The sequence below is a fragment of the Wallemia mellicola genome (assembly GCF_000263375.1).
Source record: "Wallemia mellicola CBS 633.66 unplaced genomic scaffold WALSEscaffold_2, whole genome shotgun sequence".
Taxonomy (NCBI): domain Eukaryota; kingdom Fungi; phylum Basidiomycota; class Wallemiomycetes; order Wallemiales; family Wallemiaceae; genus Wallemia; species Wallemia mellicola.
Genome location: NW_006531959.1, coordinates 327,033 through 352,847, shown reverse-complemented (window position 1 = coordinate 352,847; position 25,815 = coordinate 327,033). Strand labels below are relative to the sequence as shown.

The 25,815-nt window shown below is 39.1% G+C and overlaps 14 protein-coding genes across 14 annotated transcripts; 2 read left to right on the top strand and 12 right to left on the bottom strand.

Annotated features, from left to right (window-relative positions):
• Window positions 1-637: 637 nt before the first annotated feature.
• Window positions 638-2,368, bottom strand: WALSEDRAFT_62336 (ARM repeat-containing protein; the record flags this gene model as incomplete). The annotated part of the gene is made up of 13 exons (XM_006956273.1): window positions 638-679; window positions 727-762; window positions 809-875; window positions 925-1,157; window positions 1,218-1,367; window positions 1,414-1,446; window positions 1,496-1,552; window positions 1,604-1,688; window positions 1,734-1,855; window positions 1,904-2,001; window positions 2,048-2,120; window positions 2,165-2,308; window positions 2,360-2,368. 13 exons carry the CDS (start codon window positions 2,366-2,368, stop codon window positions 638-640), a joined length of 1,149 nt encoding a protein of 382 aa, XP_006956335.1.
• On the bottom strand, window positions 2,165-3,602 carry WALSEDRAFT_56208 (NAF1-domain-containing protein). The gene is made up of 3 exons (XM_006956272.1): window positions 2,545-3,602; window positions 2,360-2,497; window positions 2,165-2,308 (listed from the first exon to the last, which is right to left on the bottom strand). The coding sequence occupies exons 1-2, from the start codon at window positions 3,567-3,569 to the stop codon at window positions 2,458-2,460; spliced, it is 1,065 nt and encodes a 354-aa protein (XP_006956334.1). The 5' UTR covers window positions 3,570-3,602; the 3' UTR covers window positions 2,165-2,308; window positions 2,360-2,457.
• WALSEDRAFT_59317 (hypothetical protein) lies at window positions 3,599-5,874 on the bottom strand. The gene is made up of 6 exons (XM_006956271.1): window positions 5,828-5,874; window positions 5,631-5,778; window positions 5,364-5,583; window positions 5,176-5,317; window positions 5,024-5,125; window positions 3,599-4,977 (listed from the first exon to the last, which is right to left on the bottom strand). Exons 2-6 carry the CDS (start codon window positions 5,756-5,758, stop codon window positions 4,175-4,177), a joined length of 1,395 nt encoding a protein of 464 aa, XP_006956333.1. The 5' UTR covers window positions 5,759-5,778; window positions 5,828-5,874; the 3' UTR covers window positions 3,599-4,174.
• Window positions 5,875-6,208: 334 nt separating this feature from the next.
• On the top strand, window positions 6,209-6,910 carry WALSEDRAFT_7106 (hypothetical protein; the record flags this gene model as incomplete). The annotated part of the gene is made up of 1 exon (XM_006956069.1): window positions 6,209-6,910. A coding segment is annotated over one exon (702 nt), but the record flags the coding sequence as incomplete, so codon positions are not given.
• A 60-nt stretch (window positions 6,911-6,970) lies between these two features.
• On the bottom strand, window positions 6,971-7,182 carry WALSEDRAFT_62332 (hypothetical protein; the record flags this gene model as incomplete). The annotated part of the gene is made up of 2 exons (XM_006956270.1): window positions 6,971-7,063; window positions 7,120-7,182. The coding sequence occupies 2 exons, from the start codon at window positions 7,180-7,182 to the stop codon at window positions 6,971-6,973; spliced, it is 156 nt and encodes a 51-aa protein (XP_006956332.1).
• A 76-nt stretch (window positions 7,183-7,258) lies between these two features.
• WALSEDRAFT_67293 (ARM repeat-containing protein) lies at window positions 7,259-10,176 on the bottom strand (the record flags this gene model as incomplete). Its single annotated transcript, XM_006956269.1, has 6 exons — window positions 7,259-8,741; window positions 8,791-9,440; window positions 9,487-9,765; window positions 9,813-9,929; window positions 9,975-10,061; window positions 10,105-10,176. 6 exons carry the CDS (start codon window positions 10,174-10,176, stop codon window positions 7,343-7,345), a joined length of 2,604 nt encoding a protein of 867 aa, XP_006956331.1. The 3' UTR covers window positions 7,259-7,342.
• Window positions 10,162-10,977, bottom strand: WALSEDRAFT_59316 (hypothetical protein). Its single transcript, XM_006956268.1, has 4 exons — window positions 10,853-10,977; window positions 10,684-10,804; window positions 10,432-10,638; window positions 10,162-10,382 (listed from the first exon to the last, which is right to left on the bottom strand). Exons 1-4 carry the CDS (start codon window positions 10,957-10,959, stop codon window positions 10,233-10,235), a joined length of 585 nt encoding a protein of 194 aa, XP_006956330.1. The 5' UTR covers window positions 10,960-10,977; the 3' UTR covers window positions 10,162-10,232.
• A 44-nt stretch (window positions 10,978-11,021) lies between these two features.
• On the bottom strand, window positions 11,022-13,068 carry WALSEDRAFT_59315 (hypothetical protein). Its single transcript, XM_006956267.1, has 6 exons — window positions 13,011-13,068; window positions 12,901-12,962; window positions 12,795-12,846; window positions 12,683-12,742; window positions 11,278-12,633; window positions 11,022-11,228 (listed from the first exon to the last, which is right to left on the bottom strand). Exons 3-6 carry the CDS (start codon window positions 12,834-12,836, stop codon window positions 11,064-11,066), a joined length of 1,623 nt encoding a protein of 540 aa, XP_006956329.1. The 5' UTR covers window positions 12,837-12,846; window positions 12,901-12,962; window positions 13,011-13,068; the 3' UTR covers window positions 11,022-11,063.
• Window positions 13,069-13,101: 33 nt separating this feature from the next.
• Window positions 13,102-13,742, bottom strand: WALSEDRAFT_67290 (hypothetical protein). Its single transcript, XM_006956266.1, has 4 exons — window positions 13,633-13,742; window positions 13,565-13,586; window positions 13,347-13,519; window positions 13,102-13,303 (listed from the first exon to the last, which is right to left on the bottom strand). Exons 1-4 carry the CDS (start codon window positions 13,718-13,720, stop codon window positions 13,164-13,166), a joined length of 423 nt encoding a protein of 140 aa, XP_006956328.1. The 5' UTR covers window positions 13,721-13,742; the 3' UTR covers window positions 13,102-13,163.
• Window positions 13,743-14,040: 298 nt separating this feature from the next.
• Window positions 14,041-15,169, bottom strand: WALSEDRAFT_59312 (hypothetical protein; the record flags this gene model as incomplete). The annotated part of the gene is made up of 4 exons (XM_006956265.1): window positions 14,041-14,524; window positions 14,569-14,842; window positions 14,883-14,964; window positions 15,016-15,169. The coding sequence occupies 4 exons, from the start codon at window positions 15,164-15,166 to the stop codon at window positions 14,051-14,053; spliced, it is 981 nt and encodes a 326-aa protein (XP_006956327.1). The 3' UTR covers window positions 14,041-14,050.
• Window positions 15,170-16,138: 969 nt separating this feature from the next.
• On the bottom strand, window positions 16,139-17,362 carry WALSEDRAFT_59311 (cation efflux protein). Its single transcript, XM_006956264.1, has 6 exons — window positions 17,287-17,362; window positions 17,159-17,237; window positions 17,018-17,110; window positions 16,735-16,970; window positions 16,545-16,688; window positions 16,139-16,493 (listed from the first exon to the last, which is right to left on the bottom strand). The coding sequence occupies exons 1-6, from the start codon at window positions 17,333-17,335 to the stop codon at window positions 16,150-16,152; spliced, it is 945 nt and encodes a 314-aa protein (XP_006956326.1). The 5' UTR covers window positions 17,336-17,362; the 3' UTR covers window positions 16,139-16,149.
• A 200-nt stretch (window positions 17,363-17,562) lies between these two features.
• On the bottom strand, window positions 17,563-20,624 carry WALSEDRAFT_14640 (2-oxoglutarate dehydrogenase complex E1 component mitochondrial precursor; the record flags this gene model as incomplete). Its single annotated transcript, XM_006956073.1, has 5 exons — window positions 17,563-17,746; window positions 17,795-18,786; window positions 18,834-19,722; window positions 19,767-20,404; window positions 20,436-20,624. The coding sequence occupies 5 exons, from the start codon at window positions 20,622-20,624 to the stop codon at window positions 17,563-17,565; spliced, it is 2,892 nt and encodes a 963-aa protein (XP_006956135.1).
• A 288-nt stretch (window positions 20,625-20,912) lies between these two features.
• Window positions 20,913-23,786, bottom strand: WALSEDRAFT_31136 (hypothetical protein). The gene is made up of 13 exons (XM_006956263.1): window positions 23,655-23,786; window positions 23,489-23,610; window positions 23,418-23,442; window positions 23,261-23,371; window positions 23,046-23,214; window positions 22,892-23,000; window positions 22,687-22,849; window positions 22,459-22,642; window positions 22,294-22,407; window positions 21,706-22,244; window positions 21,411-21,657; window positions 21,245-21,363; window positions 20,913-21,196 (listed from the first exon to the last, which is right to left on the bottom strand). Exons 1-13 carry the CDS (start codon window positions 23,775-23,777, stop codon window positions 20,933-20,935), a joined length of 2,289 nt encoding a protein of 762 aa, XP_006956325.1. The 5' UTR covers window positions 23,778-23,786; the 3' UTR covers window positions 20,913-20,932.
• A 31-nt stretch (window positions 23,787-23,817) lies between these two features.
• On the top strand, window positions 23,818-25,798 carry WALSEDRAFT_35249 (TMP-TENI-domain-containing protein; the record flags this gene model as incomplete). The annotated part of the gene is made up of 9 exons (XM_006956262.1): window positions 23,818-23,883; window positions 23,925-24,008; window positions 24,050-24,091; window positions 24,140-24,804; window positions 24,857-24,957; window positions 25,001-25,087; window positions 25,134-25,292; window positions 25,343-25,565; window positions 25,617-25,798. 9 exons carry the CDS (start codon window positions 23,818-23,820, stop codon window positions 25,762-25,764), a joined length of 1,575 nt encoding a protein of 524 aa, XP_006956324.1. The 3' UTR covers window positions 25,765-25,798.
• Between the last annotated feature and the right edge of the window lie 17 nt (window positions 25,799-25,815).

Below are 25,815 nucleotides of genomic sequence, written 5' to 3'. Positions count from 1 at the left end.
TATTCATATTTTCCAAAACATACTGACCATTATTTTGAGTATTACTTGTCGAATACATGCTAATACTTAATTGTTTTCGCATTTTACTAAAAGGTTTCGTTTGATTGATTGTTATACTTGGTCACATTAAGCGAATGCATGATATCATTGTACTTTGTCAGTGATGTTGGTGAGATTGCGGAATTAATTTAATCAACAAATCTGTAAGCACTCTCATACTTCTAAATGCATTTAACTCATCGTTATCTCGAATGTCTCTGGTTGTGTAGGGAAAAGGATTTATTTTGACTTAACTTATGAAGAACAGCAAGATAACTATAAACAAAATGATACAGATGGGTGGATAATGATTGTACCTCATTATCTCAACCATTTTGTAGATCTCTACACAATTAGTAAAATGGTTAGTTATTTATAAGCTCAAGAAAGCATCGTAAAACATGACAGTTGATATCAGTAATGTATGTGGTTTTTGAAAAAAAAATGTTTCAGATGTGAAATCTTCCAATCAAACGGGCAGTAAGTAATATAGAACATAACGACAATATAAAATGATTGGAATATAAATAAAAGTAAAATGCTTAACTATGGCTAGATACTATGAATAACATGCGAAGTAGACTAGTTATGATATCATTTAAGCAATAACGCCGGCGTTTTGCTTTTTAACAGCGTGAATCTATTATATAGAATAAGATTTCTGTCTCTGAAGCAGCAAATACTTACAAGAGTGAGTAATTGGTGATACTTTTCATTTGACATCTACATATGATCAGATAGAGAATCCAGGAGGTGGCTGAAAACCTACTAATGAGAGGATGTTTACTAGGAATTGAACCCCAATTGATGAAGCCATAAGGTTAGCAAGAGTGTCACTTTATGAGGATGCCTTTTAGTAGCACATCAATGGAAGAGGACGCTTACATTCGATCGGGATCATTGAATAACAAATCAGATAAAAGATTGATAGCGTAATCTTTTTTGTCTCCAATTGTTAGGCAAGCCATGAGGCAGCGTGCGCCATAGAAATTAACTGAAAGCTGCTTATAAGAGTAAATAAGCAGACAAGTTACTCTAGCAAGAGACATATTCGAAGCTTTTTCAACTATATATTGTACGACCGTTGAGCCCCATTTATTCAAGGCACATGTGGTGATCTTGTCCATAATCAGTGAAGAATTTCAGTCGAGAACACAATATCAAATTAAAGCTCTCACCTCATTGAAACAAACTTCACTGAACTCCTTAGACAGGATGGATTGGATAATAAGTGATCCTGTGTCTGTATTAGCGCATTCAACCCAGCGATATTTCATCGCTGCGTTTACGGCTATCATTATTGATGGACTGTAAATAAACCATTGAGTCTTAAAACTTTTGAATTTTCAACATAAAAGATAGACAAATACTTACCTCCAAGACTTTTGACCAGACATGGGAAGCGTTCTATGTTTTAATGAGTGTTCTGTGAAATAATATAAGACAACAAACTCACTTTGTGTACTATGCCTTGAGCAATATTACCGTTGAGAAGCTCATTAACGAGAAGAATCTATACATTATCTTTAGCGAATCACACAACTTTGTATCGAAAACAGCATACCTTGACATGCTCAGGAGAAGTAGACAGTAACTTCTGGAGAACATGGGTACCATAAGAGTTCATTGCTATAGATTCAACCTGGCAACTATGGGTTATATTAATAGATACTTTCATAGCGTATTACACCGACGTGATTGAGTTCACGATACGTAATTTGTAGCTGACATCATCAAGATCAATGACACGCTGTACGAGAAAGTTCCCAAAGCGATTAGTAATTAACGGGAAAGCACGTTGAATCACAGCATCAACCTGTTTGGTATATCATCATTAGGGAGAGAAAAGAAAATGATAACGAACGAGCAGATTGATATCAGATTTATTAAGCGATTTGAGCTTTTGTTGAAGAAATATTGAAGCTTGTTGATCAGTTTTGACTATTATGCGTGATACTAGTTCTATGAGAATGTTTAACATTGATCACGTTTGCGCGTACCGACCCACCGGAGTAATTAACTTTGCTCTGAGGTTTCAATAGTTCTCTGAAGTTAATATTGTTGTTATGTGAGTTTTTGAGCTGATGAATTAATATGGAGAGACAGTGACAACGCTGTGACTTACTGTGAGCATATTCGAGTTATGTAAAACAGCGTGGTTGCTGTTCTGGAGAGATACAAAAGCTATGTCAGATTGTGGTGATTGTTTTGGGACTGTAAAAGATTTTAGTTTGTTGTCATTCTTCCAAATGCTGCTGATATCATCGTCCTGAAAGTTGGAGATGAGTGTGAAAGCTGAATTAAATAACAGAAGACTGACGTAGAACATGATGAGAAAGTAATGAACGTGAATAAATAAATATAATTTAAATAATTCGACTTGATCGTTTGAAGAGAAGATGTGTTTACTGCGAATCGTTAATTGTTATTGTTGTTGTTGTTCCAGTTTTGCATATGTCTGGGAATGGGGATTAGTAAATTAATTAATGAGTAAATGTTACTCACGCTTGCATTTGTGCTTGCATAGCAGTGAATTGCTGTGCCATTAAAATAGGATTATATGGCATGAATTGATATGGATTATATTGCTGATCTAAAGAGGATGGCTGTGGCTGCTGTGGCTGCTGTGGTGCACCTTTCAAAGCGACTTCAGGATTGAAATCGTTATCATTGTAATCTAGAGTTGCTGGTCTTTGTTGAGGTACGTAATCAATGAAATCATTCTTGTTAGATTGTTTAGCTACTCTATTCTTCGCTTTCTTCTCCTTTTTGGCAGATTGTTCAGCCTCATCATCTGAAAATTCCTGTTGGTTTTCAGGTATTTCTTCGTCATAGACGTTGGACGCGTCAGAACCTTTCAATTGTTGTAAGATCCTAGTGTCGATAATTTTGGCATGTTCTGGTGCATAGAATACTTTTTGTTTAGATTTAACTATCTCTATGTCTATAGCACCCTCTTTGACTAAAATAGAGTGGAAAGGTGAAGAAATCGATCCAAAAGTTTCAAAAATTTCACCTATCAAAGTACCATCTTCTAAACAGATGAGAGTATCTTGATCCAGCGTACTGTGTTCACCCGAAGATGATGATTGTATGACGAGGATATTATCTATAAGTGAGTGCAAATGTCCAACTGGGAGGAGCTTTATATCAACTGGGAACTTTTCAAAAGGTAAAGGATTTATCTGATGATCAGTGAGCTCATTTTTTGTATGAAAAGGTTGGTTATTTGAAGCTATAGGATCCTCTGGGTCTGCGTTTTCTAAGAGTGCGTCCAATGTTGGAATAGGATTTTCGTCTTGAGTGATTGGATTGCTATCAACTTCCCATTGATCGTCAGCGTCACTGTCATCATCTTCCAGCTCCTCGTTGTTCTTGTTTTGATCGCTGCCACTATCGCTATCATCACTACTACTACTAACAGAGCTACTAGTGGTAGAATGACTCTGCTTTTTAGTTCCACCGTAGCCAGACTGGTCTACCAAATTATTTTCTAAAATTTGTTTTATATCAAATGGAAGACTTTCCATCTTTAGTTTGCGTATCAAATGGATAGAGAGGATAGAGAACTTAATATAATAAAAGAGCTTATTGATAAAAAATTAATTGAGTTAGTAAAATACAAGAAAAGAAAGGATTTTAATAGCGATTTCCTTCGTGAGCTAAATGACGGTTATTTGGAAGTACAAGAATTATTTGATAAATACAAGCAATTGATTAGTCGACTGACAAGCGATACTTTGATAGACAGACATTCTTTTATATACAAAGACTTTTTCAGCGACTACAACAATATCAAGGATAGCCTCACACAGCAAATCAATAGTTATGAGTTATTACACAACAACACCTTTAGTCATTCGACTAATTACGACAACCTTCTCAACGAGAGTTCACAGTTAGACAACAGTCACGCTATTCTAGACTCGACTCTCCAGCAATCTTATCACACTCTTAATGACTTCACAAACCAAGGCTCCTCAATTAGAAATTCTACACGTAAACTACAACAAACACTGTCCTCGATACCTTCTATAAACAAAGTATTATCAATGATATCAGCAAGGCGCAAGAGAGATTCAATCATATTAGCAATTCTTATCACTTTTCTCATTTTCTTCTTGTTCAAATTCATTTAGATTGGATAGAGTTCTGAAGGTGGACTCTCTACTATAAATGGTGACTCCTTATTATTTAACATCCTGACTAATTCATCAAGATTATACTGCTTTTTACTATCAATCCTATCTGCTGGACTACTTGCCAGCTCATCCAATTCATCCTCCTCCTCTTTGTTTCCTTTCATATATGGTGACACCATATTTGGCGGTGAACTTGGCGGTAGTGTATTAAAATCAAATGGTGTATTCTTACTCTCAAATGTTGTGTTTCTTATAGTTTGATCAACGTCCTCTTCTTCCTCTTCTTCTTCTGATATTGCTAATTTCAACCTTGATGATGGTTTTTTCTTACCATTCACTGAGAAGGTTCCCTCTGGACTCTTATCTCCCTCTGAGAATACATGTTTTAACATCGTACCAGGACTTGAATTGAGTATATCCTGTAAGTACTCGTTATTATAAGCTGTTTTTCTTGGCGGTGAAGTATATGGACCCCTAGGTATTTTAAATCCTGCTTCAGCTTCTTTTCTAGGTGGAGCTTTTAAGCTAGGTATCTTTTGTCTGTGATTTAGATTGTTATTGTTAAGGTCACCAAGTACTTTATTACTTTTGTCCCGCCGATTTTGCTGTTGTGATAATGAAACACTAAATGACCGCCGAACAGGACTGCCGTCACCACTTGTAACATTCTCATCAGTCATTTTTCTGCTCCGACTCTTTGTAGTAGATTTTACGATTTTCGCTTTGTCTTCTTCACCATTCTTCCACAGTGTTTCTGGACGCATGCTATTATTCTTTTTCCAATAAAGACCACAAGCTGAGATCATAGTTAGATAATGTTCTTCTTAGGGACATTAGCTTACAATTGCATGCTCTGGCTCTTCCTGATGAAGATGAAGGGTCACTAACGAACCTCCAAGTAGACGTTTCTTTAGTCCCGCAAGTGATACAAACTTCGGGGTATTCTTGCGATTTTATATTAGTATTTGTAAGTAAAAAGAAGGAAGACACTCACTTTCTGCCTTTTTCTCCTCTTTCTCTTTTTTTACTTGGGAACTACTAACTCTACGGGAAGGGGGCGTAGAAGGTGCGCGTCTTTTATTAGATTTCGATGAACTGGCTTTTGGCAGGTATTGCTTTGGAGTTTCGCTACTATTCTGTGAGATAATAAGTGTGTTTTCTATTGTTAAGAAAATAACACACCCTCTGGAAACGTAGAACAACTCTAAGAACATCACTGTCATCATCAAATGGATCACCCGTTTCAAGATTACCTATTATAAGCTTCTTGTTATCGCTTAAGCACTTTTGTACTGTACCCTCAATCGCAAAAACCGGTTGTGTATCTACGCCGCTAGCGACTAACTTTTCACTCTCGTAGGCATTCATAGCGTGTAATGTGTAATCACCTAGTAATTCAGGACTAATGAAGATTAAATAATTGTCTTAAGCAAAGTCTGATCTACTTACCTTGTAATACAGGCTTGTGTGAGACATTCTCTAAGACTACAACGTCCGAAATCCCCATAATTATTTTGTACGACTTCAACTTCTACAGTTGACATAGTTCTAGACATGAATGTCGTTGAGGATGGCATAATAGTGTATACTACGTTAACTTTTGGTGTATTTGTTAATATAATTTAATAAACAACGTAGATACACACCTTCAAGTGACTTTACCAGCCGCTGCTTCTTTGTTGGTCTATTTGACATGGTCGTCTAAGCGATAAAACGCGCTATCAGAATCTGACTTTGATGATATTGAAGACGCGTAAAAATTAGGTTTACATAATATTTTTAGCTGTTCATACTAATAATATAGTAAATAATAGTTTATTTTCTATCATAATTATCATGTCTAGATAAATTCCTTTATATATCAGATAGACTACCTGGATAATCAAATACAGACAGAGAGAGTGTGTATATGTAATTAATGATAAAGTATAAGTAAATACAAATTTAACACAAAATTGGTTAAAAAATCATATTTAAAAGATCAGAATTCTTCTTCTTTGTATAACGTCATCCAAGAAAAATCTTAAATGAGGCAGAAAAGAGCAAAAGCTTATGAAAGGCTTATGGCCAAATACAGTCGATATTTTAACTTTAGAGAACCTTATCAGGTGTTAGTAGATGATGAATTCGCTACAAATATTCATAAATCACGTATGGACGCTCAAAGTGTGTTCAACAATGCCTTACGCGGATCAACCAAGATATTAATCACTCAGTGTACAATGCAATCACTCTACTCTCGTGGATCGGAAGTTCAGGGTGTGATAGACATGGCAAAAGGTTTTGAAAGGCGGAAATGTAACCATAAAGAGAGTCTACCAGTTGAAAATTGTATAACTGATGTCGTTGGACCTAATAACAAGCATAAATATGTTATAGCATCCACTAACAACAAATTACGAAAGAAACTGCACAGTATTCCGGGTATACCTATTTTACATTACAATAGAATGGTTGTTGTACTAGAACCCCCGTCAGATCCTACTACTAAACGTATTAATCAAATAGAGGGAGAGAAAATTTCACAATCACTTATTGAGAAGAAAGAACTGGACGCAGAACTAAGTGATAAAGAAGAAACTGAAGAAGGTCCGAAGAAGAAGAAAAGGAAAGGACCAAAAGGACCAAATCCACTCTCAGCAAAGAAGAAATCAAAATCAAATGTTGTTCAACACTCAGAACCAGTTGGAACTGATCAAAAGAAGAAAAAGAAGAGCAGGAGAAGACATAAAACTCAAGAAAGTAACCCAACTGAAGAATAATTTATTTGTAAATTATCAAAAATTTCTTTAAAGTAATTTACCACTTTTGCCTTTAAAGTCTCCATTGTTGGCTCTTGTTCCGGAAGTACCTGCGAATTGAAACTCTCCATCTTTACCCTCCTTGTGGGGGTAATCATATTAGCTTTTAAATTTTGATGAGACAATCTGAGACTTACAGCTGGTAGAGCAACAGTAAGAGTTAATAAAACCGCGACAGAAATCAAGTATTTGAATTGCATGATAGTTTGATAAGGAAAAGAAAAGGCTAGCTATAAATATTTGACTACGAAGTATGTCTACATTCCAAAGCTTATAATTGAAGATGCATAAAGGGAAAAAAATTTAAATTTATCTAATTAAAAAGGAGTGTGGTATATCCTGTTCTGTAATATTTACTCTTTACTCTTCATCTTCCCATTCAGGACCAATTTCCATTTGAGCAACTGTACCAATACCGACGAGTAAGCCAGATTGAGAGTCAAGTATTTTCAAACAAGCACTAATTTCATCAAGTGCACCATTTTCAGCTTCTTCTTCCTCTAATACCATCTCTAAATCTTCATGATCAACGTCACCACCTGATGTATGTTTACCAAACTTCTGTATTCTATTAGTTCTCTTCTCATGTAAATCCCTTAGTTGTTGTTCAATGGCTTTTGTGAAAGTTTCTGCAATTGGTTCTTTAAGATTTGGTAAACCGAAAGTTGAAACAAGCTTATAGAAGCAGTTAACAAGTACGCCGAGGAAAGTTGGATCAACTTCATCGCTAATAGCTTCAACAACGTTTGCGAAGGTTGTATCAATAATTTCTTCATTAGCTTGATTAGTAAGTTTAGATATCTCCGCTGTTTGTGGAACTAAGTGTGAAGCAGCCTCTCTTACACCATCATGGAAATAGAATTTCAAACTTGGTAAAGCGATTTCAAGAGCTTGAATAGCATATGGACCGAAATGTTCCTTTAATTCAGTTGCGTAAATGACGAGTGTCTCCATTGCAGTATTCTTATCTTCAAGTGCAGAAGTTTGAATACCAACATTTTGATCAGCCATTCTCATCCATTCCAATTCAGGATGAGCGTCTTTATCAATTTCATCATCGTCCGCAACTTGCAGTTCAGGTTTGATTTGTGCTGCAACAAGTAAAGGTGGCATAACTGAAGGTAAATATGGTGCGAAATCACCACCCATAACACCAGCTATTCTAGCCCAAGCTGAAATTAAGTAACTAATTTGTGGATCATCACTTTCAGTTACTTGATTTTGAATAACTGCTAATAATTCAGCTAATTTGTTAGCGTCTGGAAGGAAAGTTTCACGTCCAACAGCAAGCGAAATTAATGTTGCACACTCCATAGCTTTACCTTTCATCATTCTAAATTCTGGACTAAGGTTTGCGCCTAAAACGTTAATCAATAGTGGCATAACAGTTGAGTAATATTTGCCGAATTTATCCTCTGCAGCATCAGCGATTGTTGCGATTGTTGTTATACTTTGCTCTTGGACATATCGCTTTGAGCTACTAGCTAAGAGGTGTAATAATCTTTCAATTAAGCCGTCTAAGTATGGTTCAAATACTTCAACTTCAGGTGGCGCGTCAAAGAAGTTTACGAGTGCTGCAGAAGCGTGTGCTTGAACTCTTGATGATGGATCTTGAAGTAAATTAGCTAAAGCCTTAAGAATTGGATCATAGAAGTTTTCTTGAAGGATTTCTGCGAAATCAGTGCAGAGTTGACCAATCGCGTGACAGGCACCATGTCTAACGCGTGGGTGAGCATCACTGAAAGCAGGTTCAAGGAGGCTAAATAAAACATATTAGCGTTTTCAGTGATCTAGAATAATTAACTCACCTCATAACCTTAGCAAGTTCTGAATGAAGACCTTTGTAGGAACCTTCACCGATAGATGCAATAGCCATGAGACCACCAAGACGTTCTTGCCAATTTTGTGATGAAATCATGCTTGGAATGAGTGCAAACGCAGGTGGTAATACAGCCTTACTACCTAATGCAGTTGAAAGTCTATCGATGTACTCTTCACCAACTTGTGCAGGTTCCTCTTCTTCTGGTGTATCATCGAGATCTTCAGTCGTCTCCCAATCTTCATCTGAAGATCTAACTGATAACCATTTTAAGCAAATTCTGATGAAAATTTCTGAAAATCTTGAGTTTCTTCTACAAGTTGCTGAAATACCTTCTGCTAAACTCAATAAAAGCTCTAAAGCAGGTTGACGAACTTCGAATGGACAATTGTCAGTTTGAGCAATCTCTCCAGCAAAATTCAGTATACTATTGACGTGTGCTTCGAAGAGAACGGGATGTGAAGATGCAAGTGAAGTGAAAGTAAGTAATGCTGGACGAAGGCTATCGAAATCACCAGCAGTCGCGAGCGGAGGGAGCAACTCAAAAGCGATGACCAAGATAGGTGAGAGTTGAATACGTGTTGATCTATCGGAGTCAATGAGCGTTGAAGAGAAGGCCTTGAGTGCGGTAAGGCGAACCTAAAATGAATGAGACAAGGATACCACAATATGAGAAAATACTCACGTTGATGTCTGCATCTTGCAAACCTTGAGTGAAAAGTTGTTTTAATTGATCAATTGGCATATCCATGAGCATAACAGGTACACCTGACCAGACACGCCATGCTGATTCGCGAATAAATGGTTGGTCATTCGCTACACATTGGAATAATGCGCTCGCGAGCTCGTTCCAGCTTTGACCGCGACTAAGGCTATCTCTAGCGAGTTCGGCGAGTGTGTCCGCAAGTTTATTTCTAACAGTTTGCGCCTGTTCAGTGCCAAGTTGGTTAATGAGAACAGAAGACTTATGAATAGTGAGCCAATGAACTGCAAAGAAAGACGACGACTAACAATTTTCTGTCTCGTATCGTGGCGTAAAATATCTGCCCAGAGTTCTTGGGTAGGGTTGCTTTGGTCTGGACGTTGGAATGCCAGTCTTCTTATTAAGACCAAAGCAAAAGAACGGACCTATAAAAATCTTAGGTTGTGTATATTATTATAGGTATTACTAACATGTTCAACTTGGTGTGTTGCAGCCACTTCTACTATTCCTGAGAGTGTATCATCTGGATGTCCAGTTATAAGTGTATCTTGGAGAAGCTAGGATGAATGAGCGCAAGTAAGCAGAGCAAATGGTGCACACCTTCTCAGCTCTGCTTCTTATTTCGTTTGCAGGGCTCTGTAGCTCGTCTATCAAGCTGAACAAATTGCTCATCGTGCTAAAGCAAGAAGAATATATCAAGAGACAAAAATAAAGGTTTAAATATAAATTTATCGCGTATCAGGTGGATCAGCGAAGGGATCTTCTATTTCTATTGGTGAATCTGCAACTTTGTGCGCTTTTTGTTGGTTCAACTTTGGAATTGACGACGTAGAGAGTTTTGAAAGAGTAGATGGAGTACGACGAGCTGGTCTAGCAGGCTATTAACATGATTAGATAATGTATTGTTATCATAGATGGTTTACTTACTTTTACACTACCACAATCTTCGTATAGCTGCTTGTATCGGCTATTTTGGTTGTTTTCTTCGCAAATTGACCTCAATACACTTCGCAGCTTCTTCTTTACCTTAGAATCATAGACAGGATCTGAAGCAATTAGTCTAAAACGAGCTTCAAGTTCACTATCTGGGAAGTTGCTATTGTTTATACCATTTGATACGCATCCATGGAATATCTGATAATGAATTAGCCAAATGATACTATAAAGTTATGTATTTACCGTTAATGCCCGGATGTTCTGATGGGTAGATCCATGTTTAAGCTGTTTCCGTAATGCTCGTGATGCTTCTACAGCACCATTCCTTTTCATAAAGTGTATACTCTCAACTATATCGAATACACTGTCTTTATTAGTCAATGATTCATTGCTTAAAATAGAGATTACTAACCCTTCTATAGAATTCTCTTCATATTCATTACTTGAATAAATTTCTATAAGTCTTGTAACGCTAGAGACTTCTTTATCCCCTCCGAATGCTTTCTTTAAGGATTTCATTCCTCGCAGTCAGGAGCAGGAGATCGATGATGTAACCTGATCGATTTGATACATTCAAGAATAAATACGTGCATCAAAAAAGGCAAGGCAATCACAATAAACTATTATTCCTCTAACTCTTTTAATAAGGCATCACGAGTTTGTGTAGCCAATTCAGGTGTCTTTACCAGCAACCTGAATAATCTCAGTGATCCATCCTCTTCAACACCAGTGAGCATAAATTGCTTGTTGTCTACTTCAGGCTTCATTTCTGAATGGACACGGAAGTTCTAGAAGGTGTTACATTAATTGTTTGTCATATTCAATACGACAACCTACCAAAATTGGTCTAGTTGTTGATGCATCTCTATGTAATATCCTCTTGACGTTGTTTTTACGGTTTTGCTTTATCTTGAATGGTCCTGTTCCACTTGGTTTCCAAGCATTTTCCTCAAACTTGTAAAGTCTTGCTTTGACCTCATAGAGATCATCTTCGTCTTCTTCACCAGCGCCCTGTTGACGTGTAGAGTTGTTACCCTCATCAGCTGATATGTTATTACTACTTTCACTCTCATTATTCTTGTTCATTTCACCGTCATTAGTCTTATTTTGGGATCCACCGAAAGTAAACTTTGGTGGTGTAGCTGGTGCATTATCCATTTCCGCGGGTTTAGGAAATGATGGCATACTAGAACTGCCACTTCCGAAACTAAATGATAATGCAGGTTTTGAAGGTGAACTTTCTGAATTAGAACCTACTTGACCAAAACTGAAACCAGGTGAAGTCTGTAATGGTGACTTTTTCTCACCAAGTGCAGCACCAAATCCAAGAGTCTGACCGGTTGAGAATGGATTAGTTTGTGGGGTAGAACTAGACCCTGGAGTTGCTGGTTTTTCAAATGCGTTTGATGGGTTAAACAAGCTCGGAACTGCAGGTGCCTTAGGTACCGCGGATGCAGGTTTTGGCGCAGGGGGTATCTCCATTGGTGGTTCTCCCTTCTCTGTTTCCTGTCCAAAAGAAGCAAATTTATTAGTAGCCTGTGGCTTTGGTGATTGCTTTTTGTCCGATTTATTATCCTCCTCTTTGTCATCTTTCTTTTCATTTGGTTTAAATGAACCAAAGGAAGGTGCAGGGAATGAGAAAGGAGAATTTGACTTTTCCGTAGAGGCAGTTGGTTTGAAACCGAAACCTGACGATTGACCCTCTGAAGGAGAAGCAGACGCGGAAGGCTTCAATGAAAAGTTTCCTACTGTAGGCATTGAAAATGTAGGAGCAGTTGATGGTGCTGGCGACGGTGCTGGTTTAGCTGCTGACTGAGTGGATTTCTCTAGTGGTTTCTCTTTTGGCTTCTCAGATTGTGACTTTTTGTCATTGATTGAGCTAATGTGCTTCTTGTACTCATCAGTTATGGAAGACAAAGCAGTTGATAAGTCTATAAATGGGTTATTATCTGTTGCTAATCTAAGTGCCTCGATTAGTGATTTATTAAGGCCTTTCAATGAAGCGTAGTAGTACACCTGAGCATTCTCGTCACTGCTACTCTTTTCTACATTTTGTTCTGGTTGTTCCTTTGGTTGTTCTTGTGGTTTCTGTGCACCGAATGAGGCAAAAGAGGATGTAGCAGTTGGTTTTGTGCTGAATGCAGAGCTTGCAGTGGTTGGATTTGCAAAGCTGAAACCACTGAAAGCGTTATTCTGTTGAAAATGTCAATTTGAAGATAGGTTTTTTTTGGTATGAACAAACCTTTGAAGAATCTGGAGGTGGTTGAGAAGGTGTGCTGAATGCACCGAATGGATTAGGTGTCTAGTTGATATAACATTAATGCAAAACGCGCTAAAATTGAGTTTGAACTCACAGCCTGAGGTTGTTGAGCTGGTGCTTGTAATCTCTTTGGCATTCCTCGTATTCTTGTAGTGATATTAGATATACGTACACCGATAATAATATAAAGGCAGGCTCACTTTCTTTGAGAGAGTGCGGAATCATTTGCTTTTTTGAACTCCAAGTTGGCTTCTTCGTTGGACTATATAGAAGCTTAGGGGCTAAGAATCAGTATATAGAATAAACCCACGTTATTGATATCATCGCCTTCAGCCTCTGGGTCATCCTGCGTGAGTTGTTTCTCTGCGCCTCTCTTCATCGTGTTGGTGTAAGCGATAGAAGTAAAAGTTTGAAGTTTAAATAAGTACAATTGCTAGTTACGTTATTACAGGAATAAAATATTTTAGAATAAATCGGGAGCCCAGCTACTGATTGACGGTAATCTCAATTTCTTAGTCGGCGGTGGAGATGCCGGTGTAAACGGTTCTGGTTTTGGCATTTCTGCCATAAAACTACATTGTTTACCTCTTTGATTACAGCGTGCTGTCTTGTTAATAAATTCTGGTAAGAATGTGAATATACGCACTACAGGTGGGCTTTAGGCCATCACATTTCAATTTGCTACTCTTGCAATTTGTACACGCTCTGTGTATTCTATGGCGTCTATCTTTTGTCATCGCTGTTGCTGGTCGCGTGTGTAACGTTATATGCCTTGTTAGGACATCTGAACGGGCAAATGATCGGCTGCAAAATGAACAGCTGATAGATGTAAGTGAGAGTAATAATATATTATAGTATACCTACACATGCGGCCTCTCATTCCTATCTGTTGGAAATTCAGCAACTGACAACATAGTGGGGCCTGTACTTACGAGCAGAGTTTATATGGCGTACCAGGTGCTCATATCGACTGAATAGCTTTTGGCAATCATCGCATTTGTGTTGTTGACTTTCTGTCATTATCGTCGTTAGGGAAGAAGTTTACGCTTCCGGTGTGTCAACGGTCGATCAAAAAATAGTGCCGATGGAGGCTTTTTAAGATATGCATGGATAAGAAAATAAAATTTATTTCCTTACAATATTAATTACAATATTTAATTATTTAATTATTATTTTATTATTTACCCACTATTATCACGATTTTCTCTCCTACTCCACATAAAATTCCCTCATTTGCGCAGCCTGTCTTTGTAATACGGATCATCTCGGGAGTACAATTCTAAAGCTATTTACCGGAGTATGACAGTTTAAATATATATAATGTAATCGGAATTTTTTTTATTTATTTCGCTACTCTATTTCTTTTACAAAATTTTTGGGTATCCAGCCATACCTTCCATCCCTCGTTCTCCCTTGTATCCACTCGCCCGACCTTTCGAGTACGGCAATAATATCACCCTCTTTAATCACAATTTCTGTGCTTTTACGTTCTTCAGGCGGCGTATAATCGTATATACACTTGACAAACTTTAAATTCCTCGGATCTATTCTTTCACCGTTGCTTCCGATTAACAGATGCTGATTCACTTGTGACTTTGATGCTATCTTGACTAATTTCGCCATCAAATATGGTACTCCTATAACAGCAAGTAGGAATATAATGAGTGGCTTCTTTCTTGGTCTATTTTGTCCATTTGTCGATCTCTCCGGCAACTTTTTCCCTTGTGCCTTAGCTATTAACAACTTCATCCAACGGAGAACATTAAATGCAGATAATACTTCCGCTAAGTAACCCTTCAGGTGTCCAAATTGTTCTGCAACTCCCTTTGGTTATTTAGATTTGCCGAATGAGCGAGCGGAAGACTTACTAGCATCGCGTAGAATGAGGAATGAGTTGCCATAAACGTACTCTCCAGCATCTGAGCGAACCCACCGAAAGTACCAACGATCGATTCGAGCAATTGAAATGTAGCCATCGTACCGGATTCCATACGTTGTCCTAAGCTGTTTGGATCCCCATATCCAATTCCCGGTCGGTATCCACCGTATCCTGGGTAACCGCCATAGCTGCCGAAGTTTCCCATTCCAGTCATACCACCACTGAAGCGCGAATATGGCGCGCCAAACCTATTGCCGTATGAGCTAATCATTTAGTAGATTCCTAGTTCGGTAGTTCACATACCCGTAACCTCCACCAAAGGCGTCCCCATACATTCCACTGCCGATACCGGCACTAGGATATGGTTGATACATTGAATTATAAGCTAATGTACTTTCTTTAGATATATCACTAATATGCACTTATATGTACTCACCATTATCGTACATCGGATTCTGATTCATAAGATTGGCTGGTCTTGGTGGTACAACTGGCTGTGTCGTATCTCCTGTTTGTGCGCTTGATTGCTGCACCTCTGGTGCGTCTATAGATGCACCTTCCCATGGCTTTGGTGGCGGCGCTGCCATTGGTCGTCACTGTAGCTTATCAAGGGTTGTGTGATACAATTATGATATAAGAATGTATTACAATTATGATATAAAATGTATTAAAATTAAGATACAAAACGTATTCAAGTGGTCCATTCGGTCTATTTAATGTTGGAATGATTTAATCGTAGACTGGCATGCGAAATTGGTGTACAAATAGAATAAATATAGTGTTCTTACAATACGATTTATTAAGTATAATATACTCATATAACTATATAGGGGTACCGCAAATGTACTCATACGAGTTTAGATGCTTTTAACACCAAACAGTGGCAACACATACACCAAATACATCTCTCAATACAAAGATAGTACAAAGCACTACAGCTGTATAAAGATGACGCACAAGTGCGACGTGGATGGTCAAAAATTGGCTGCAGTCCAGAGGACGTACAGCACGCGTAGTTGGATTAGATTTCAACCAGCAACGTACTCAGGCTCGGTTTTCACCTCAACGCCATGAGTTCTAGTCCGAGCAAAAGGATAAGGAAGAAAGGAGGGCAAGTCCGTCAATTTATAGTCGCCGAAAATTTGACTCGCGCTAAAAAATAAAAAATCTGACAAATCTGTCATAGTGATATGACGTTAATTAACGTGGCATGCCTCAGATAATCCTTAAATTATCAGTTAATTGTTGCATTTAAGATAGGGTATATTCAGAACTCTCTTTTTAATGTTTACCTCTCACGCTTGGACTGGAATTTGTCGCTTTGAGGTGTAAACAGAGCAAGACTGCTTTTCAGTTGTGATATAATACGAATACGTTGATCTTATCTATCTATCTTTATCTAGGTTTTCATATCTTTGAGAGAAAAATTTCCAATTGATTTACGAATGAATTGTTTCATTATTAACGCTTCGAATTAATGTATAAATCGGTCGTAACCCAGTTTTTGTGACTTCGGGGATGCATCTGCAGAAACGTCGACAAAATTCAATTATTTTGGATAAAATACGCATTAATGCTTAGTGTACAAAGGAAAATCTGCTCTAATTGGTGTAATGATAACGTCGGCAATATCTTGCCTTTGAGTTGTTAAAATATGTCTTAAACGTTCTGACGTATCTGAAATGTCTTGACTTGTCATTTTCTCATCCAAGCCGAGCGAGACATAGACGATCATTTTCCCACCGGAAGATGTAGCTCTTAATGACGCTACCGAGGTGGTGCATCCCGACATTACTGCTTTACTTCGGATCTCTTCTATCACTTCACCTGATACTCCGATATCTAACAACTCATACATCGCGCAGATTAAGACACGGAAAGATGAAATGATAATAGATAGCGACGCAAGTATGCCTAAGTGCATGATCAGTAAATAAATTTTAGAGGGAGTGAAAAATCACCTACCTCCAACTGAATCAATGGCTCTGAAACCAAAGGCGGTGAAGAGGATACTACTGAATGCTACGAGGGATGTCAAAGCATCTGCTCTATGGTGTTCAGCGTATGCTAGCAAAATAGAAGATGCCTCCTCTTTGGCCACACTCTTAGCTAAGGAATAAAATCAGTTTAGCTCATTATGAGTGTATATACGCACTTTTTCTATGCAAATACTCCTTCAATAGAGCTCCTGCTAATGCAAACCACGCAGCATGGCTATTTAGTTGTGGTACATCCTCTGAGTCACACCCATTGACTATTTTGTAGAAAATAGACAAAGAATGACAACCAACTCCAAGAGACGCGACCATCATAGAAACAGCAATGCAAGATGATATGAGCGTTTCTAATTTTCCATAACCGAGTGGCCAACGATCACTAAATGGCCGTCTTCTGTGTTGTTGTTAACCGAGAAACTTTCGCTATGTGAGAAAACATACGTAAATGTCCACGTAGAGAGAATAACTACATCTGCTAGCATATCAGACGTTCCATGCGTTGCTTCAGCTAGCAAACTGGCGCTGTTGAGATACCTAGAAAATGGATGAGCAGCGAACAAGTCATCAATAGAAAATACCTACCATCCTGCAATACCCTTTACGAACGTCAAGAGTGAATTAGCAGCAAAACCAATGATAGTTATCGTAGCTCCTTTATCATCTATATTGTCTTGTAAATAATATCCAACTAAATGGATGTATCAACTCACTAGCATTAAAAATACTCTCTAAAACTGCTCTTTCATCTATGGAAGACATGATGAACGAACATCGCCTGCGAATCAGATACTGTATATTAGAAACTTAGCCGTAGCAGGAACGTTGGCGATAGGTTCTCAGTTACGCATTAGAGCGCGATAATTTTACACAGCAAGGGTATATCAATCAATTATATAGAAATGTAAAGAAAATATATTCAATTCAATTAAAGTCAATGTACTGTTGTTCCTTTGTTTTTTTATTTTATTTTATTTATTTCTTGGACATCATTGCTTGAAGACGTCATGCAAGAAGTTTTCAATTTCAGCCTTGTGAGCTGCTTTAGATCCAGTAGCTACAGATGATGAAGGTGGTCTACCAGCGTACATTGGCATCTTACCCTTGTGGCATTCAGTGTTGTCCACGAGGGTAATCAAACGTTGTGAGACGTATGACCAAGCACCATTGTTACTAAACGGACGTCAGTAAGATAAAATTTCCTTTAATAATTATACTCACGCTGGTTCCTCTTGACACCAGTAAAGATCTGCGTTTGGATACTTGTCCAAGTGTGGCTTGAGCATATCGTAAGGGAATGGTGCCAACTGCTCAAGACGTGAAATAACAACGTCCTTAATGTCATTCTCATCACGATGCTTAATCAATGTGTGGTAAACCTGACCTGAACAGAGAATATGACGACGAACTTGCTCAGGTGCAACCAAATGCTCTGGATGTGGATCTGGCAAGTAACGTTGGAAGCTTGTATCACCTATGAGTTCACTCAAATCTGACCTTGCCATTGGATGGCGAAGTAAGCTCTTTGCGAAGAATAAGATCAATGGTTTACGGAATCCACGATGTACTTGACGACGAAGAACGTGGAAGTAGTTAGCTGGTGTAGTTGGGTAAACTACTTGCATGTTACAATCTTGATGTTGTCTAATTTGTTGCTCTTCGCTTGGGAATACCAATGGGTTGTCATCGCATAATTGTAAGAAACGTTCTATTCTACCACTTGAATGTTCTGGGCCTTGACCATCGTAACCGTGTGGAAGTGAAAGAACCAACCCAGTACGTTGTAACCATTTTCTTTCACCTGATGAAATGAATTGATCAATCATACATTGAGCGTTGTTGGCAAAGTCACCGAATTGTGCTTCCCAAATTGTCAATGAATCTGGTGAAACCAAAGAGTAACCTAATTCGAATCCAAGTACACCAAATTCAGAGAGTGTTGAGTTGACAATAGTAACCGGAGCTTGCTTTTCACCAAGGTGGTTCAATGGCATGTATGCCTCACCAGTCTTTTGATCATGGATGATAGAGTGACGTTGGGAGAAAGTACCTCTCTCTACATCTTGACCTGACAATCTAACGTGGTTACCTTCCATAGCAAGTGCACCCATGGCGAGCGACTCGGCGGTTGACCAGTCAATGCCTTTACCATCTTGAACCATTTTTTCTCTGTTCTTGAGAACACGGTTCAAGTTACGGTGAATTGTGAAACCCTATGATACGTTAATTATGACAATCAAATTAAGTTCCTCCAACTTACCTCTGGGACATTACCGAGTGCTTTAGCAATTTCAACAAGTTTATCTTCACGTACACCAGTTGCATTTACTGGAAGAACTAGTTGTGAAAGCTCTGAAGGTGTTGGGAAACCATCCCATGAAGATGAGAGCCACTCCTTAGGACTTGGCTTGTATTCTCTAGAGTTTTGGAACGACTTTTCGAGCATTTGCCAGACCCACTTCTTGTGCTCATCTGTATCTTGCTTGGTAAATGTACCTTCATTTTGGAGGCGTTCAACATAGAGGTCCAAAATATTTTGCTTCTTGCCAATAGCTTGGTACATACGTGGTTGAGTGAATGATGGTTGATCAGTTTCATTGTGACCATGACGACGGTATCCAACCAAATCAATAACAACATCCTTCTTCCACTTTGCACGCCAGTCTGCAGCGAGTTGGCAAATGAAGACGACAGCCTCTGGATCATCAGCGTTTACATGGAAAATTGGTGCGTCAATGAATTTGGCAATATCGGTTGGGTAAGGTGTAGAACGTGATAATCTTGGATCAGTGGTGAAACCGATTTGGTTGTTAACACAAATATGGATAGTACCGCCAGTACCATATCCAGGCAATGAGTGGAAACCGAGAGTTTCGTATACAACACCTTGAGCAGCAAAGGCTGCATCACCGTGAAGAAGAATACCCATAGCAGAGAGACGATCCTTGTCACCATCGAAGAATTGCAAAGCGCGGGTCTTACCCAAAACAACTGGATTCTCAGCTTCCAAGTGTGATGGGTTAGCAACCAATGAAAGAGAAACCTTCTTTCCTGAAGGGGTTGGACGAACGTAGTTTGCACCCAAGTGGTACTTAACGTCACCACCACCAGAATCATCGTCAGCTGGAGCTACTGGAGAGAATTCATTGCTTAAGTGATGTTAGAATGTACTAAATTCTAAGTTTCCACTCACAAAATAGCTTCACCTGGTTTACGAATGACATTGGCGAGGACGTTCAAACGGCCACGGTGAGGCATACCAATGATGGCAGACTTAACGCCATGTTCAACTGAACGATCAATGAGAGCTTTCATACCTGGGATAAGTGACTCGCAACCTTCCAAACCGAAACGCTTCTCGTTAGGGAACTTGGTAGCAATGAAACGCTCGAAAGAGTCAGACCAAACGAGTCTATCCAAAACCATTCTCTTTTCTTCTAAAGTGTAGTTCCATGGTTGTGGGGTTTCAATCCTATCTCTGATCCAATCACATTGAGCCTTTTCTGGAATGTGAACGTATTGAGAGCCGATTGGACCACAGTAAATTTGCTTGCAAGTGTCGTAAATTTCACGTAATGTCATTTTAGTCTTTCCAGTGCCTGTAAAACGCTTCAAAATACCTGGACCTAGATCGAAAGTCTTTGTATCCAAATCTGGTTCAGACCAACCATAGTGCGTGAGTTCCAACTCTGATGGGATGTTCTTTTGTCTCTCTGGTTCAATAATACCCAAAGGATCTGTCTTAGCGAGTATGTGACCACGGACTTGGAAAGCTCTAACTAAAAGCTGTACTTTGAGATGATCAGTGAGATTGTTTGAGGAACTGGTCCGCTGTTAGATATTTCATTCAAGATTCAAGGACCCACGTCTTTGGAACATCCAGTGGTGTATTGACGAAAGCTTGGTTTGGTGGTTCTTTGATTTCACCAACGGCAGCGCCAGAAGGTAAGGCTGGTGGCTTTCCATCTAAGCTGTTGAAGTAAGCATCCCAGCTCTCGTCAACTGAGCTGTGGTCTGTATGGAGCTGTGAGTTGATTTTTTGATAAGACATCGATATACAGACCTTCCTTCCAATGTCTGTACACTAATGTCTTGTTAGGAATGCTCTCTACTATACAATATCACCCACTCTGCTCAACATAGAATGCATTTGCACCAGTGAAGCCATCATCCTCCTGTATGGTCGTCGCCAACTTACGGAGCCTGGGCTGAGTTATAGAAGGTGTGCGTCTAGCTTGTAAACGCGTAGACAATTTCGTCAAACGCGGAATCATTTTCTACTTGTTCGTCGTTAAGGGATGAGGTATGTTGTAATCTACCGTATTTTAGCGAATAAAATTTAATTCATTATTTTACAATTTACTTTGGTGAGAAATGTAAGGTCCAGCTATCGAGCAGCTTTCTTTGCAAAACTTGGCTACCTTCCAAACCAGGTGTACCGTACGTAAGTGGTGAGAGGAACCAGAAGGCGGCTACGAGAGCGGATATCAATAAGGCAACCACTATTTTACCTTCTCTAGGGAACTGTATACGCGTGCGCAAGTATGGCCCCGTTAGCGGCCAATCTGCTGATTCTGTCGCAATAAAGTTAACCACCGCGCCGGCAACAAGTGCACTGGCGAGCTAAGGCTTGCGTTAGTCATGTGTAAGATTTCTTTTATCACAACTTACTTGAGCTGGCAAGTAATGGTGTATGAACAATTGTCTGCCCATTAAAAAGAATGGCAGATAGTGGAACGCCCAAGCAGAGACGAAGAATCCAATAGAATAGTGCATTCTATGTCTAACATCTAGGCGGATATCTAAGTAATGGCTTACTCGTCAATCATCAACTTACGATCCTCAATTGGTTCTTGACCGCGCCTTCTAGACAATTGATCAGCTCCCCAGATACCAGCAAAGATTGAAATTGCAGCGATGGATAACCATGCACCAAACACGTTACCAATCATGTATATCTGCTCTTGTTTGTCATTATCGGTCCAGAAACTGATGCCTTTGAGTTGGAATGGCCACTCAATCGGGGTACTAGCATATGGGTGTGGATTTGTTAAACCAGCATTATGTTTGAGCATTAAAAGTTGCTTAGATGTTGTTAATGGAATATTACTAATAATATGTATGTCACCTACCAATTCGAAAAATTTCTTGAAAAAGTTCATTGTCTTGACTTGTTTATTATCCGTCACACCCTTCCTCTCTACTTTCATATCAGGGTGCGGATTAAATTCATCAATAAACCAAGAAGCACCCTGTTCGGACTGATCCTTCTTTCCATTTACCTCGAATTGACCTGGTGCCCAAGTTGATGGTAATGCTTTACCACTCATATACATAGATACACCGGTATCAACATGTACTAACTTAAAATGACTAGCAAGTGACCTAATCTCATCACCCTCTTCAGCACCTAAGACGTGAATCTGGAACTCCTCTTCACGAGGGCGACGATGAGTCGAATTGAGAGGCCAAGTAGTGAATTCTTCATTAGTTGATGTTAAAGGAGAGGCAACATCATGAGCAAGTAACGTGGTACTAGTTTGTTGGTGAAAGAGCTTGACAATGTCGCCATTTCTAACTTTAAGGTTGTCTTTACGCACTGATCCTTCAGCTGGTAAAATCTGCCAATAGTTGTCCTTGACTCTGTGTGGTACTCCTGCTACAACCTGACCTGTAATGACTGTTAATATGGTCCTTAATATAAAGTATCAACAACCGACCTTGACTGCTGACCCTTCCGTCTGGATATCTCAATGGATAGTAGTTGAAATTTGAGTTCAAAAAGTTACTACTATCGCGGTTTTTAAGGGTAATCGAATCGTAGTAGTAGATATCTGAAACACATTAGATTGATCGTGGTGAAGTGAAGCAACAAGAAAACCTACTTCTGCTATGTTCTAAAACTGGGTTACCTTGAAGTGTTTCTTGGAATCTAGGGGACATGAAAGTGTCACCAGGACCTGAGTATTTGAGTATCTTAAAGTGAACCCAGAAGGTTGCAAGGTAGACAGCTGCAGGTATGACAATAAGACAAAAAGCACGAGCAGCTACGTGACGAGTGACTTGGTTCTATCATGCCGTTAGAATTTACAAAGCTATATAATAAAACGCACCATAGTATAGCCTCTACGAACATCCAAAATCTTCCATAAGTCGACAGCAACGGCCATACCGATCGTCAGGAAAGTAAAGAGACCGACCATTTTGCATCCAAGGGTTAAAGCGAGTGAAACTCCCGTGAGTGCTTGCCAAAACCACCAAGACATAGAAAATGGGCTGTTAAGTTAGTCGACATAGCCGTAATATACTTTAACATACCTTTTACGACACTTTGAGAACCTAATATAGCAATAGAGTGACAAAGCCATGAAGAACACGAGTGCAGCGTCGAGCAAAATCAAGCGTGTCTGAGCGACGTGACCGTTATCTACACAACCATTATAATAAGAAAGGCGAGACTATAAGGACCTACCGAAAAGCATTATTGTAGCTGAGAGAATACCGATAGTTTCTGGATAACCTGATTCACGCATAATACCATAAATGAGTGGTATCGTGAATGAACCCAAAATGGCAGACAAAGACCTCATACCAACGTATGGTACACCGCCAGCAGTGTAGCTGTCATTTATGTTTGAAAACTGAATAGTTTAAGCTTTCTCTATGGGTGAAAATAAGAAAACGCACTCTGAAATCGCCGTTGAAGCCAGACAAATAGCCAGCCAAACCATTCAGCATCTTTGCGAATGGAGGGTGGACATCAAAGTAATACTCTCTCTTTATGTAGTATCCAGCGTACTGCGTGTCTTGTCAGACTATGTTAGGTGTCTTCTCAACTACGAACCTTGCCGAAATGAACCTCATCAAAGCTATAAAAGGTATTATAGATAAAATTCAAGATATAAAGATACCTACACGACCTCGTCTGGATGTTCAATCCTGTAGAATCTGATTGCCAGCGCAATGAGAGCAAGTAATAAACCGATAAGCCAATCACGCTTTCCGGTAGTTGATACTATAGGAGATGTTTTCTTTTCCTTATGAAATATAAGCTAAAATATAGATCAAGGGTACTACTAACGTTGACAGGCTGGTTTGCTTTTACATCATCCGATATTGATTGATACGCAAACGTAGAACTGGAAGTGTAGGTTTGGAGATCTTCACCCGCTGTGCTTTTGTTTTTGCCTCGCTGATAGGCCATTTTCGATGATGGAAGACAGGATGTGCCTTAGACAAACGCAATGAAGACTGAAATAGATTATTCAGTTTATTTGGTAACTGCTAGGGGTCTATTACCGGAAGGAAAAGTACGCAATTCTTTACTATCTGCTGCTCTAATACAGCATAGGATTATTTGGAATCACTCGAGGAGTCTCTCCAAGGGGGTGTGACCGTCGTACAACTAAGGGAGAAGACAACAGATACCGGAGAAGTGTGTATTAGCAAGTCGTTTTATCATCTAACATTCCATAGTTCATACAGGTCGCTCAATCGACCAAAGATATCTGCGATAAGGTCTCTCATAACATTTCTCATCAAAACAACCAACTAATTTCCCTATAGTACAACGTCCCACTCCTCATAAATGATAGAATAGACGTGGCACTCGCTATTGACTGTGCTGGTGTTCACGTTGGTCAATCCGATGCACCTTTATCAATTGCTCGCAAGCTTCTCGGAGATGAAAAGGTTATTGGTGTATCAGCAGGAAATATAGAGCAAGCAATCAATGCACAAAATGGTGGTGCTGATTATATTGGTATTGGTGCTGTGTACGGCACTCAGACAAAGGATGTCACAAACAAAATCATGGGCACTCCAGGTGCAAGGAGCATTTTGGCTGCTTTGGATCCACAGTCACCTATCAAAACTGTTGTAATTGGTGGTATCAAGTCTGAAAACCTATTACGGGTTTTGAATGGTGTACACGAAAAAGATACTAAGAGGTACCTCGATGGTGTCGCTGTCGTTAGCGAAATAGTCTCATCAAAGAATCCAAGAGAAGCAGCTAGCAATTTAAGTCATCTCATTAAATCATTTAGAGAGAGTGAGAAAATCAAATATCATTCTGCAAGCTATGATGTTGATTCAATTGTACAAGAAGCCTGGAGGATCATTAACGCTATACCAGAGCAACATCCACTTATTCAGCAAATGGCTAACATCGTCACTGCGAATGATCAAGCTAACGCTACACTTGCCTTGGGTGCTAGTCCTGTCATGGCTGCGTAAGTAATAAATAGCTCTAATGACTGAGAAGGTGTTCTGACCAAATGAAAGCGTTGTTGGCGATCAAAAAGATCTCAATCCTCATATTGGAGCTTTACTCATCAACATGGGTACTGTAAGTGAAGAGCAGAAACAAGCTATGCTTGTAGGAGGTACGTTGTGTGACTACTAGACAATATAAACTAACCATAATAGGTCGTTATTCAAATCTGAATAAGAAGCCACTTATATTTGATCCTGTAGCCCTGGGTGCTACCTCATTCCGTAAACAAACTGGCCAAGGTGAGTTATAACTAAATTAATTTGCTCCCTTTAATACACTTTCAAGAACTCCTCAATCATTGGGCACCAACAGTTATCAAGGGTAATGCAGCAGAAATTGGTGCTCTCTCAGGATTGACCGAAGTTGCTACCAAGGGTGTCGACTCAGTTGGACCAGGCTTCAAAAATCCTGTTACAGTTGTGAAATCACTCGCAAACCGAGAACGTGGGTCATCCCTTAAATACGATCACACACATAACATTGTCTTATTATAGGTTGTATTGTAGTCATGACTGGAAAAGACGACTATATAAGTGATGGAGAACGTACGGTGAAGATATCCAATGGTCATTCATTACTCGGCCAAATAACAGGTTCTGGATGTGTCACGGGTACAGCTATAGCAACATGTTGTGCTGTCTCTTCAATGACGACAGAGGATATGAATGAAGACGGAAAGTTATCACGTGGAGATCATTTTATGGCTGCAATAGCAGGGTTAGTATAGGTCTTAGTATTACTTAATTTATATACTAATATAGTTAATAGAGTTCTCGCGCTTGAGATTGCCGCCGAAATTGCCAGTAAAAGGGACGACGTCAGAGGTCCAAATACGTTTAGATCAGCTTGGATCGATGAAATGTCTAAATTAAATGAAATTAATTTAAAGAAATTAAGTTGTGTAACACTTACTTAAAATGGAATAGATTGAATATTGAAGAAAATTTTCCCGCGTCAAACCTTTGGT

Excerpts from the sequence above, each read along its gene's own strand:
- WALSEDRAFT_59317 (XM_006956271.1), bottom strand. The coding sequence starts at position 5,758 with ATGCCATCCTCAACGACATTCATGTCTAGAACTATGTCAACTGTAGAA. Across the intron at positions 5,318-5,363 it reads TTGTTCTACGTTTCCAGAGG|AATAGTAGCGAAACTCCAAA; the intron begins GTGTGTTATTTT and ends ATTATCTCACAG. Across the intron at positions 5,126-5,175 it reads AGAGGAGAAAAAGGCAGAAA|AATACCCCGAAGTTTGTATC; the intron begins GTGAGTGTCTTC and ends TAAAATCGCAAG.
- WALSEDRAFT_59315 (XM_006956267.1), bottom strand. The coding sequence starts at position 12,836 with ATGCCAAAGAGATTACAAGCACCAGCTCAACAACCTCAGGCT. Across the intron at positions 12,634-12,682 it reads CACCTCCAGATTCTTCAAAG|AATAACGCTTTCAGTGGTTT; the intron begins GTTTGTTCATAC and ends CATTTTCAACAG. Across the intron at positions 11,229-11,277 it reads CAACAACTAGACCAATTTTG|AACTTCCGTGTCCATTCAGA; the intron begins GTAGGTTGTCGT and ends AACACCTTCTAG.
- WALSEDRAFT_59311 (XM_006956264.1), bottom strand. The coding sequence starts at position 17,335 with ATGTCTTCCATAGATGAAAGAGCAGTTTTAGAGAGTATTTTTAATGCT. Across the intron at positions 17,238-17,286 it reads AGAGAGTATTTTTAATGCTA|ATGATAAAGGAGCTACGATA; the intron begins GTGAGTTGATAC and ends AAGACAATATAG. Across the intron at positions 17,111-17,158 it reads GTAAAGGGTATTGCAGGATG|GTATCTCAACAGCGCCAGTT; the intron begins GTAGGTATTTTC and ends TCCATTTTCTAG.
- WALSEDRAFT_67290 (XM_006956266.1), bottom strand. The coding sequence starts at position 13,720 with ATGACAGAAAGTCAACAACACAAATGCGATGATTGCCAAAAGCTATTC. Across the intron at positions 13,587-13,632 it reads ACGCCATATAAACTCTGCTC|ATAGGAATGAGAGGCCGCAT; the intron begins GTAAGTACAGGC and ends AATTTCCAACAG. Across the intron at positions 13,304-13,346 it reads TGGCCTAAAGCCCACCTGTA|CACGCTGTAATCAAAGAGGT; the intron begins GTGCGTATATTC and ends TTAACAAGACAG.
- WALSEDRAFT_31136 (XM_006956263.1), bottom strand. The coding sequence starts at position 23,777 with ATGGCCTATCAGCGAGGCAAAAACAAAAGCACAGCGGGTGAAGATCTC. Across the intron at positions 23,215-23,260 it reads GCTTCAACGGCGATTTCAGA|TTTTCAAACATAAATGACAG; the intron begins GTGCGTTTTCTT and ends TAAACTATTCAG. Across the intron at positions 21,658-21,705 it reads TCAAGAAATTTTTCGAATTG|CAACTTTTAATGCTCAAACA; the intron begins GTAGGTGACATA and ends ACAACATCTAAG.
- WALSEDRAFT_56208 (XM_006956272.1), bottom strand. The coding sequence starts at position 3,569 with ATGGAAAGTCTTCCATTTGATATAAAACAAATTTTAGAAAATAATTTG. Across the intron at positions 2,498-2,544 it reads ATGCAAGCACAAATGCAAGC|ACATATGCAAAACTGGAACA; the intron begins GTGAGTAACATT and ends CCCCATTCCCAG.
- WALSEDRAFT_59316 (XM_006956268.1), bottom strand. The coding sequence starts at position 10,959 with ATGAAATCCTTAAAGAAAGCATTCGGAGGGGATAAAGAAGTCTCTAGC. Across the intron at positions 10,805-10,852 it reads GAAGAGAATTCTATAGAAGG|TGTATTCGATATAGTTGAGA; the intron begins GTTAGTAATCTC and ends TAATAAAGACAG. Across the intron at positions 10,383-10,431 it reads AAGATTGTGGTAGTGTAAAA|CCTGCTAGACCAGCTCGTCG; the intron begins GTAAGTAAACCA and ends TCATGTTAATAG.